The 12,288-nt window shown below is 46.7% G+C and overlaps 1 protein-coding gene and 1 long non-coding RNA gene across 2 annotated transcripts in view; one reads left to right on the forward strand and one right to left on the reverse strand.

Annotated features, from left to right (window-relative positions):
- Positions 1-2,533: 2,533 nt before the first annotated feature.
- LOC148093944 (uncharacterized) lies at positions 2,534-3,425 on the reverse strand. Its single transcript, XR_015714011.1, has 3 exons — positions 3,312-3,425; positions 2,985-3,195; positions 2,534-2,683 (listed from the first exon to the last, which is right to left on the reverse strand). It is a non-coding gene; the product is annotated as an uncharacterized LOC148093944 (long non-coding RNA).
- Positions 3,426-4,516: 1,091 nt separating this feature from the next.
- EP300 (EP300 lysine acetyltransferase) overlaps positions 4,517-12,288 on the forward strand; it is a 72,253-nt gene continuing 64,481 nt past the window's right edge. Inside the window, exon 1 of the mRNA XM_016205321.2 lies at positions 4,517-5,098. Within this exon, the coding sequence (XP_016060807.2) occupies positions 5,005-5,098 (94 nt within the window). The 5' untranslated portion in view covers positions 4,517-5,004. The remainder of the gene's footprint in view (positions 5,099-12,288) is intronic.

Genomic DNA, 12,288 nt, shown 5'->3' on the forward strand with positions numbered 1-12,288 from the left:
TTGGTTTCTCTTTTTCTTGGGTGGGGCAGAGGCCACTACAATGCTGCAGGGAACATTTTTATATACAGCAGTCAGTCCCCCCTTACCTGCGGGGCATGCGTTCCAAGACCCTCAGTGGATGCCTGAAACCTGGGATACTACCAAGCCCTACATATACTAAGTACATGTTATGGCTTCTGTTTGGCATATCTGAATTGCCAGCATCACTTTGGGCCTTGCACTTTGGGGCCATTATTAAGTAAAATAAGGGTGACTTGAACACAAGCACTGTGGTATCTCGACAGTCGATTTAATAACTGAGACAGCTATGCATATACAGTGTGGAGATGCTGAACAAAAGCAGGATTCACATCCCAGGCAGGACAGGGCGGGACAGAGTGAGATTCCATCATGCTACTCAGAATGGCAGGCAATTTAAAACTTATGAATTGCTTATTTCTGGAATTTTCCACATAGTGCTTTTGGACCATGGTTGACCGTGGGTTACTGAAACCATGGAAAGTGAAACTACTGAAAGTGAACCCTCAGATAAAGGAAGACTACTTGTGTACCTCTACACGTTTGTAGAATACATCCCAGACATACTGGGGTTTTCAAAGTCTCTAAACCTTTGGTATGAACCTAAAGGTTTGTACCATGCCTTATTACCAGCAACAGTGTATGAAAACACCAGTTCTCCACGTCCTCCCTAATATTGGCTATTAGATTTTTTTCAAGAACAGATTATTTAAAATTGACTTGGGAGAGAGAGGAAGGGGGGGAGAGAGAGAGGGGGAGAGAAACATCAATTTGTTGCTCCACTTATTTATGTATTCATTGGTTGATTCTTGTATGTGCCCTGCCTGGGGATTGAACCTGCAACCTCAGTGTATCAGAATGATGCTCTGGCCAGGGCTCAAGGACAGATTTTATTAAAGGTGGGATATAAATAAAAATGTATTCTTACAAATGCTGGGAGTAGAACAGTATCTAGATGGATAATTCCTTATAAAAGATGTGCAGCCACTTTCACAACCCTGAGCACACTCACATTTGCAGCAGCAACCCAAGTTCCTGAACCATTCTTCCCTTGATGACAAGTATTTTGGAAAAACTTGGTTGAGGCCACACCTATGAGAGCGCCCTTTTTTGGTGTTGCTAAGAGGCAATACTTGCACATGTTTCAACACCCATTTGATTTGGAATGTAATTCAGGAAGCAGCATCCATCGGACTTGATGATTGGGAGTGTGGACTCATGGAAGGCATCCAGGTTCCCACCAGGGGGATGGTGCATAGGGGTAAGGGCCACACACAAGAAAGGTGTAGGTCCTGGAGACGGGGGTACGGATGAGCTGAGGCCACGGTGCCTGTGGATCATATGGGTAGCATCTTGACCAGGTGCAACTGATGCATTTATCCTGAGGTTATACCTTTCTCCTGCTATTTTGTGCCCACCATCTAGGGGTCTCCTTTTTGGCAATCAGGGCACCCAGAGAGCTGGATTCATCATCAGAAGGTTTCAAGGTGAACAGAGACTGTCTTAAAGGAAGTTGGATGATCCTGTGAGACATTTCCTTCTGCCCGCGGGGAAGCCAACGTGGTAGCCAGGGAACATTAGCCAGGCTCTGGGTACTGCTAAACACCTCGCGCGCAGCAATCGCGTTTTCACCCTCCTAGCAACTCTCTGAGTTAGGTGAGATCCTTTCCCTTTTAGAATGAGGGACTAGGAACACCTAAGGGGTACTGAGTGCTTACTATGTGCCCGGCACTGCGGTGAGCATTATTCATAAACTACCATGTTTGCTCTTTGCTACAATAAAGTAGGCCTACTCAAGAAACTCCTTTTATAGACGAGGAGCCTGCCCTGAGTGACAGAACCAGGATTTAAACCCGGTCCCAGCTGACTTCAGTGCCTCTGCTCTTATCTGACAGCCTCTGTTGCCTGATGGGTGCTCCTCTCCCACCCTCCCCAACCCCTGCTCCTGGCAGACGGTTCCTTCTTCACAAAGGCACTTTTAATCTGCACATAGCACTGCACAACTGATTACACTTTCATTTGATTAGGTTACATGTAATCCAGGCTGGCCGTTCCATTCTGCTTCCTTGAATCCATCTGAAGTCTCATCTTGATTGCATTAGTGTGATTCTGTTTTCTCCACGGCTGACTTTGGGGTCCCAGGTAAAGACCCAGAGAAGGGCATCCTAGGATGGAGCAGAATTCCCGTGTGCTGCAGAGCTTTTCCTTCTGTGCAGGTGGGACTGGAGAGGCCTTCCTTTGCTCTTTGACGGGCGTCCCGAGCCTGGTCCCACAGTGCTTTCAGCTAAGCTTTGCCCGGCATGTTCCAATGCTGATGAGACTCAAGGTGGATCCTCTGCAAAAAAACAACGAGGCAAACGTTTTTGAAAGGTCAGACACTTCAAAGCCAGGTGAGCACCCTCCCGCCAGGAAATCGCGCAGCCCTGCTTCCAGGTGCTGTCCACCTGCCTGTGCTCTGTCCCGTGTGCTGCGAATGCGGGTGGGAACCGTGAGAAGGCGACGGAGGGCCGGTCTCGCCCGCGGCCCTGCGCACCGGGGCGCCCTGCAGCCGCCTCCGGGAGCGGGGACCCGCGGCTGCAGTTGGGGTGAACGAGGCCTGCCCGTCACACGACATCGCGCACCCTCGTCGGCAACCTGGGCTGCTTGAGGCTTCCGCTCCTAGGTTCTTATTCATTCCTGTCGTTCATTTAAAAAGCAAATACCAACAAAAACGGACGTGAGCTCGACAATTAGCCAACGCCAACTGGGGAACGTATTTTAAATAAGCTGAAAAGCTCCTAAACTCTCTCCACGCGGGCCGGTTTGAGGGGGTTCCTTGGGGAGCACTACCCGCTCCCCGAGGCCAAGCGGATCCTCCCGGGGAGGGCGGTGGGGGCGCGGCCGGCCCCCCGCGCGTCCATCACCCGCAGCCCCGCGCATCGTCGCGCTTCCCCGCGGTGTCCCCGTCTCCGAGGCCCTGCGCAAACCTGGTCTTTTATGAAGCTGGGGGGGGGGGCAGGGTCCCCCAGCGCCCTCGGGCCCCGCAGTTCAGAGCAGCAGCCGGAGGCCCCGGCCCCGCGGCGTCTGGCGGGGACCGGGGGGCACGCGGTGGGCACGGAGCGAATCTAGGTCCGGTCCTAACGCGTCGTCCCGCCGCTGCGACTTTTGTCGTCTGGTTACCGAAATAATACATGCTCCCTGTCAACAAAAAATGGTGAAATTCAGAGAAAAAGTAAACAACTCGAAATCGGTGTGATTAGGGGACGAGAACCGTTTCCTTCGGGAAGGCGATGGACGGGAAGGAGGGGACGCACTAGGTCTCTGGCCCGGAACACCGGGCGCCGGGGTACCCCCGGACTGACGGACTCAACCGGGGTTCGAAAGGCCCGCCGCCCACGGGCCCGGGCGCGGGGCCAGCCGCGCAGCGCTCCTTTTCCGCCACCTGCGCGGAGACTGGGCGCCTTCCCCGCCGCGGCGCCCGCACGCACCGGCCCCCGACGCGGAGACCCAGCCCGGGGACCTTCCCCGTAAGTGTCCACCGACTGAAAATAGGTCCCGAGTCCTCCCCGACCCCCCCCCGCGTCCTCCCCTTTAAAGGGAGCCACCGGGTGACTCCGGGGGAGTTTGCGGAAGCACCAACCGCGTTAGGGCCTTGGGCGGATCCCGTGATTGAAACTGGCCCCGCCCCCGGGCCCGCTTCCCCCATTGTGTGAGCGGCTCGGGCCAGGCCCCGCCCCTCGCCGCCTGCCTCCGGAGGCCCAACCCCTCCCCTTCACCCCCCCTTGGCTCATTTCCGGCCGCCGCTGCTACCGCTAGCCCGTAAGGAGGATTCGGCAGAGGGAAGAAACAACAGCCGCCATCTTGTTTGTGTGCTAGGCTGGGGGGGAGCGAGGGAGAGGGCGAGAGTGGGCAAGCGGGACGCCGGGCAGAGTACGAACCGCGGGAGCGAGAGTGCGGAGGGGAGCCGAGCCGGAGAGAGGCGGCAGGGGCCGAGACAGTAGCAGGGGGCCCGGGGCGCACGGGCCGAAGCGACCGACCCCCAGCCCCCTCCAGCCCGCACACACCCCCAGCGCGGCCCGGGAGCCCGGCCGGCGTCGACGCCTAGGGGGGACCATTACATAACCCCGCGCCCCGCGGCGCTTTCGCCCGCCGCCGAGGGCGGCCCCGAGCGGAGCCCCGGGGGGCGGGTGCTCCCCGCACCTGGCCGCCGGGGGTGGGGGCCGGAGCGGCGGCCGTATTTATTTTCCGCGGGAGAGGAGGGCGAAGGAGGAGACGCGGAGCGAGGGGCGGCTGCCTGCGCCACCCGCCGTAGCTGGGCCTCGGCCGGCTGGGCGGCGCTCTTCGACTCGGCCCTCTGGGCTGGCGAGCTCCGCGCCCGGCGTCCTCGCCGCGCGTCCGCCGCGCGATGTGAGTCGGCGGCGCCAGCCTGGCTCTCGGCTCGGGCGAGCTCTCTGTGGCCATTAGGGGCCGGTGCGGCGGCAGGAGGAGGGCTCGGAGGGTGGGGGCGCAGGTCCGGGAGGGGGCACCGGGAGGAGGTGAGTGTGTCTCGTCGCCTCCTCCTCTCCCCCCTTTTCGCCCCCGCCTCCTTGTGGCGATGAGAAGGAGGAGGACAGCGCCGAGGAGGAAGAGGCTGATGGCGGCGGCGGAGCTCCGAGAGACCTCGGCTCGGCAGGGACCGGCCGCGGCGGGCCGGGGACTGCGCCGCTAGAGCTGCGAGTTCTCGGGAATTCGCCGCGGCGGACCCGCTCGGCGGCTCGGCGTTTCTGTGCCCTTCTCTGGGCCTGGGCCCAGGCCCGGCCCCTCGCACTTGCCCCTACCTTTCTATCGAGTCCGCATCCCTCCAGTCACCGCGACCCGGCGGCGAGAAAAGGGAACTTCCCCCACCCCCCTCGGGGGCCGGCGGAGCCCCCCAAGCCCACCCCACAGAGCGGGGCGGGGACCCCATCTGAAGAAGAGATTTCCCGGGGATTCTCGTTTTCCTCGCCTGTATCTCCGAAAGAATTAAAAATGGCCGAGAATGTGGTGGAACCGGGGCCGCCTTCAGCCAAGCGGCCTAAACTCTCCTCTCCGGCCCTCTCGGCGTCGGCCAGCGATGGCACAGGTTAGTCTCGGGAGCCCTCGCCCTCCGCATCCCCTTTAATCTTTTCTGCTCCGTGCACCTCTCTTCTTCCATATTTTCTTCCTTTCTCTCTCTTCCTAGTTCTCTCTCGAGCAATTTTAAAGGTGTTTGAATGAGCTGGTCGAAGACGTCCAGTAGCCCAACCATTTTCTTTGCTTCCTAATACATTCGTTGCAACATTATGTCATATCGATGTGTGTTCTGGAATCGGAGCTCTTTAGTGGTGCTATAGAAATGGCCTTTATTGTTGCTCCCATGCAGTTTAATTTGGGAAATGCCAGTGCATTGGTGTGTAAGGGTTTTTAATGCAATTTTACTTTTAATTTTGTCGTTGTTGGTAAATGAGGAATTGCGAATCTTTTCTCCTTGGTTTCTCTTACTCTGTGTCCACTACTTTCCACTCTTCCTTTTCAAGGTTTTCTTTGCACAAGATTCGTTTGTTGAGGATGAGGGTGTAAAAAAAAAAAAACCTTTGTTTTATTTATTTGTATGAATGTGATCCAGGATTTCAGGTTTGACGTGAGGTTTAATGTCAAACCTGAAATTTAGTTTGAGTTCTTTCACGTACCATTCCTAGCTGCTTTTTTCTTTTTTTCCCCCCTTTTTCCTTTTTTATTTGCTTTAAGAATCAATATGGAGCGCAGTTCATTTTATAGCTTCCATTCTTTGGTTTGAGACCAAAATGTCTGAAACTCTGGGTTTTCAGGTTGGGAGAGAGTGAGGTATTTTCTCCGCAGTTTGTAGTCACTTTCTCGTTGGGGTGGGGGGGAAGAGAGATAACTGATTTTGTGGAGTTAGGTACTCAGAAATCAAGATAAGAAATTGAAAGAGTCCCAATCATGAACTATAAACATGAGTTGATCTAACATGTTTGAAGTGTGCATTAATTAGGTTTAGTATTTGTGTGTTTTTGCCTTTTTATGCTTTAAACATATTTGGAGATTTCCGTTTAAAAAGCTCTACGAATTCTTCACTCAGTTGGGGACTAGACCTTTCTCAAGAGATACTCTGGGAGACTTTCTTCCATCATCCCTTCCTTACAGTTAGTTTGGTGCTATCCTGATCGCCACTGGCCTTTTTTGCTGTCGCCGTAGTTTGAGGTGCCAGGATAATGAAAAGGAAGAGTGGCTGGCCATCTGACAGTCCACAAGATGTTTCCCCTTACTATGGAGCATCTCTTTAACTCCCAAGAACAGGCTCGACGTCATCCTTCCATCTGCCAGTGAGAGTGCCTAATGGAGTTAAATGTACCCTTTGAGTTTGTAGAGAACTTTCAAGCACGTTTCTAAGAAGACTTCATTTTAAAGGGCAAAAATGTAAGGGTATAGCAAATGCTGTGGTTTCTTTGCTCTTATAAGAAAGATAACCTGCAGAATTTGAGGACTTCTGTGGAGTTCCTCTGCTTCACGCCTGTAATGCTGTCAGTTCTTGAACTTCAATCTGTCCTATTCCTTGAAGTTTCTGTAGTCTTCAGGGATTTTTTTTTAACCTGTCTTTTTTTCTTCTGAATTCATGCACGTAATGAGAGTTGTATTCCTTTGCACTTATTAAAGTGTCCTTCAGAAGTTCTTATAGATCAACATTAGACATGTTTTCACCTTAGATTTTTGGGTGGTTTCTTTAGTTTTTATGTAATGTGATAATGAGTTTTACATTTGAGTTAGCCAGTGACTTGGAATATTTTCGAGGAGACTTCTTTTGTGTGCATTATTTTGATGACTCCTTATTTGAAAAGCTTAGTCTTGGAGTAATGCAAGGCCTGAAGGGAGGCTCTGCTCACGTTCACACCCCTCTGTTCAGGTGCACTACTGCATTCTCCATACCTGATCTGTGTATTTGGTAACTTTAGCTAACTCATTTTGGTATAGTGTTTCACCTGTCTATTGCACAAAAACTGTTTTGCTACTTCATATATCTTTGAATAGTTATAAGAATACTAAATGTATCAAGTGGGTTTTTAAAATAAAAAACATACTCTCAACATTGAGATTGACTCAAATCTTATTTATTACTAAGAGTTTATTTTAGTTAATTTTCTCTAAATTTTGTTGTAAGGGTTGATCCCCCACCTCCCACCTCCCCAATTAAGATTCTATTCCAAGGATTTTTTTGTTCAGTTTTTAATCCTAATGAGTCTGGGGTTTTTGTTGTTGTTGTTGTGGGGGTGGGGAGGGATGTATAAAGAAACTACTGTCCCCCTGTGAACTTACTTCAAGTTGGTTACCATTACATTTCTATTGTATTTTCCTTTTTGCATCCAGTAGTATGTAGTATAAGTTTGCAGCCAACTTTTAACAGAGACACTTCACTTTTTAAAACTTTAAAATTTCAAACTTGTAACTTACACATTTTTTACTTTTGAGCTGTCACTTAGATATTTTATAAATGTGAAAGTAACTTGTTCCTTGGTACTGGTTGTGAATTTTATCTAGAACTGGTCAAATAATGCCATAATTCTAGACCCCAGAAACCTTTTTGTTTTTTAAATAGAGGCTTGCGATTTTAGTTGTGTAAGTGAATCTACCAAGAGTGTTTGCATGTGGCAGTTTTATAGGATAGAAAACTAGAATCCATTTGGGTTGACATTTGAAAAAGTATTACAAAACAAATCAGCATAGCCACTGGTGCAGAATAAAAATGATTGTTCTAAAAAATTTTCAGGTTAATTCAACTGTAAGTTTAAATTTCATGTGTTGGAATGAGGAGGAAGAGACTTATTTTTTAGCTTTTGCATCTTTATGTTCCTGTTTCAGTATTTGCACTTGAGTCATTGAAAGTTTTAACTTACTATGGTTAGGTCAAAACTATTTGATATAAGTCACTCCCCCCCCCCCCCCCAAATTATAAAAGCCATTTGTAAAAAATTTTTGATAAAATTATTGACAAAAGTTAACAGGTAAGTCCTGGAAGAATTTCTTGAATGTGTTTCTAATAATAACCTGAGTGATGGGAATGATGAGGATGATGTGTTGCCTTCATTGCACACTGGACATGTTCTGTCACTCCTCTGTAAACACTTAATGCTATAATGCACTGAAAAAACAGACTCTGGAAAGATGGGTGGCAGCAGCAGCACTAAGATCTGGCATATTAAGTAGGTAAAGATCTTTCTGGTCTTGGTACAGTTTTGTGGCCCTACTGTGTACTCACCTGTCAGAATTGGCTTGGGTTTCATGTCTGTTTTTTCATTTTATTTTATTTTTTATTTATTTGTTTTTTAAAAAACACAACCTTGTCAGGTGCTTGGCATCTACGGTATAAATCACTCTGATCTGTCACTGAGCTGAGCGTGAACTTTGTAGCAGCTTAACTTTTTTTTTTTTTTTAATATATCTTTATTGATTTCAGAAAGAGGAAGGGAGAGGGAGAGATAGAAACATCAATGATGAGAGAGTCATTGATCGGCTGCCTCCTGTACCCCCAGGACTGGGGATTGAGCCGGCAACCCGGGCATGTGCCCTGACTGGGAATCAAACTGCGATCTCCTGGATCCTAGGCCGATGCTCAACTGCTGAGCCACACCCAGCCGGGCCTATCTTTTCATTTTAAAAGCACGGGGCAGGTAGTGTATAAAATACACCTGCATTTTAAGCACTGGGTTAATGTACACAATAGAGATGTGGCAAGGATTTTCTAAATGTCAGTTTTACTTTCTCAAAACACCTTTGTGTATTAGTGGTTTGTCATCGTAACCAGAATGTTTTTGGGGGAGGCCGTTTCTTTTTTCAGCTCTTAAACCTGCAATACTATGTTTTAGTTTTGATTTTTATACAAGTGTTTAATGAGTTCTGCTTCTGGAGTTTTTCAGTTACGGCTCTTTGACCCAGTGAGGTGTTATAAAGGATAAGACATTTTACCAAGTGCCTTGAACTCTAGCAATTGCTTATTCTCAAGGCTTTGTAAGTTCATTTATAGGGCTTCGGGAAGGCTATCTGTGCTTGATAGTGAGGTAAAGTGCCTTTTGTTAAACTGTAAATCTTGTATGTGTTAAAATATGGTGCCCTTTTCCAGCAGGAGTTCATGTTCTATTGAAGAGGTAAGAGGTGTATTGGCCTGTCTAGCGAGTGGATGAAGGGAATGGTGGAAAGGGTTTCTGCCTTGGTTGCCTCTTGGTATTATTTTCTGTTTTACTTTGCTTTTCTGCCTTCTCCTGAGTCTAGTCTATAAAAAAGATGAGGGGTGTGTGACTAAAACAAGTTGAGAATTGGTGCATAGTGTTTATAGGGGCATTAAGTGGTAAATAAGAAAGGAAAAATAAAAGCAAAAGTGTTGCAGATACAGTGGAAGTAGAACTTCTTCCTGGTATATTTACAAAAACATTTCAGGAGTTATTCTGTCAAACACCCAACAATTAATGGAAAAGTAAGACATGCTTCTTTTGTGGTGTGGTGTGGTGTGGGGTTTTTTTGGTGGAGTTTTTTTTTTTTGAGATTTTAGGGTTTCCTCCTTTTAGAATTTTGGAAGTTGAATTTTTTTAGTGTAGCTTACATTAGAAAAATTAATGAGTCCTGGCTGGAGAGCTCAGTTGGTTAGAGTGTCATCCCCATATGCCAAGGTTATATGTTTCATCCTCAGGTAGGGCACATAAAAGAATTAACCAATGAATACATAAATAAGTGGAACAATAAATCAATGTTTCTCTCTCTCCCCCCCCTCCCCCCCCTCTCCCCCACCCTCTCCCTCTCCTCTTCCCTCCCTCCCTCCCTTCCTCCCTCCCTCCCTCCCTCCCTCCCTCTAAAATCAATAAATTTTAAAAATATTTTTAAGAAGAAAGTAAGGATCATGTTTAAAACTTAAATTACACCAAATGTAACATTTTTACAACACTGAATTTTGCCAGTGATTTTTTTTTTCATGTGATGGATGGTAGTTTTCTTTTGAAATTTTAATGGGAATTTTTTTATTGCTCAGTTTTCAAAAAAGGTTTAAAAGAATAAATATTAATTGAGGTGTTAAGCCTCTTCTAAAAATTTTGGATCTCATTTGTTTTTAGATGTAGTTTTTGTGTGTGTTTTTTTTAATATAAATGCCCAAAAGGGCAATTAGGAGTAATTTAGTTGGGAGAGAAAATGAAAACTACTGGAAAAAAGGGACTGGCTAAGAGATTGAATTTTGGACTCACACTACTGGAGTTCAGATCCCAGACCTTCCTTTATCAACTGTGAACCTTGGGCCAGTTTCTTACCTCCCTTTCCCAGCTTTCTCACCTGTAATACCCACCTTACAGCATTGTGGTAAGGAATAAATGAGAATTCTCTTTATCAAATGGTTAAGATGGTGCTTGCTGCAGCATAGTGTGCTTAAGCATTAACTGTTTTTAACCTTACTACTAAATATGCAGAAAAAAGCAATGGTAGATTTTTTATTTTATTTTATTGATTGATTTTTGTAGAGAGAGGGGAAAGGGGGGAGAGAGAGAAACATCACTTTCTTGTTCCACTTATTTATGCATTCCTTGGTTGATTTCTTGTATGTGCCCTTATCTGGGATTGAACCTGCAACCTTGGCATATCAGGACGACACTAACCAACTAAGCTACCTGGCCAGGGCAGTGGTAGATTTTTTAATGACTACATAGAGACTAAAAAAAGAAAGCCAAGTGCTTGAAGTTCAGAGAGTAGTCTTAGAAGTAAGGCTGTGGTGCAGTTAACCTATATGTGAGATTGTTTTTTGAGAGTATAAGAAAGTGACAATAGAGATTAAAATAAAAACAAAAGTATTCCATATATTACTGTCACATAGAACGTCTTATTTATATGATTGAAATGAAAATCAACAAAATTTTAAGACATAATGAGAGCAGATTGTTCTTATTGGAAATGCTCAAGTTAAGAATTGCCATTTGTGCCCGGCTGGCATAGCTCGGTGGTTGAGCATCGACCTAGGATCCAGGAGATCCAGGTTTGATTCCCGGTCAGGGCACATGCCCGGGTTTCAGGCTTGATCCCCAGCAGGGGGCAGCTGATCAATGACTCTCTGATCATGGTGTTTCTATCTCTCCCTTTCCATTCCTCTCTCTGAAATCAGTAAAAATATATTTTTTAAAAAAGAATGGCTTTTTGCTGAAGAATTATGTGGCTGAGCACTATTTTTTCTGTTACGTATTTGCTTATCTGCATCTTAAAGGAACACTTTCTTATAAAGGAGGAGGAAGGACAGTAGAAGGAGCAGTACAGTGCTTCTAAAAATGTTTTGACCACACCCAAGTAAGAACTATATTTTGTGTGGAAAACCAGAGACCGTCTTAGCAATTGAACAAATAATACCCTTACTTCTTGTAATATATTCTTAATATTTTCTGTTGCTTTTATAGTTGTGACCCACTATATTGAGTTCATGCTCCTCTATTGGCTTGTGACCCACAATTTGAAAAATACTGGCTTAGAAAGGTTGACAAGGTAGCAGTTGTCTTGTATTGGACCAACTCTCTATGCTAGGTATTTATCTTCAGTACAGGGAATACTCTGGTAATCCATACAGACAGACAGACCCTTACTTCCCAGAACTTATAGACAAGGGGAGGAGAGCAACATTCAACTCCGATGTGACCATCATTGTATTTGGGAAGTACAGTGTATATTGGGAGAAACAGGGGGATCTAAGCTGTAATTACTATTACTCTGGTGGCTGTCTTTGAGGAACTGGTGTCTGGTCTTAGGATCTGAAGGATAGATACAGGGTTGGTTAGTAAGAGTGACCCAGGCTGGGAAAAAGAAAGCGTGGCCCATTCAGGGAACCTGTAAGTTCCATCTGGCTGAGGGGATAGCAGGAAATGACCATAGAGATGAACAAGGAGTCTGTCATGCAGGGCTTATAATGCTTATTGGAGTTTAGACTCCATTTTTAGCTCTTTTAAATGAATGGGGCAGAATTGTTCCTTAGATGATAGACTAAGTGGGGAATTATTTAGAAAGGAACGGAGAAATGTGAAGCTGAGAGGCCAGTGAGATGGCTGTATTAGGATTCTAGCTGTGATGAGGGTTACCTGGATTAGAAGATGGAAAAAAGTGGAGAGATTTAGGAAAGGTGATTGTCAACAGAACTTGGATGTTAGGCTGTTGCAGTGGAGGAATCAAGGTAACTTTCAAGTTAGGGCAGCTGGATTGGTGAGAATGTCATTTACTAAAAAAGCAAACATAAGTAGTTGTGTATGGATATGGGGAGAGCGGTTA

Source organism: Miniopterus natalensis, chromosome 2, assembly GCF_054644295.1.
Source record: "Miniopterus natalensis isolate mMinNat1 chromosome 2, mMinNat1.hap1, whole genome shotgun sequence".
Taxonomy (NCBI): domain Eukaryota; kingdom Metazoa; phylum Chordata; class Mammalia; order Chiroptera; family Miniopteridae; genus Miniopterus; species Miniopterus natalensis.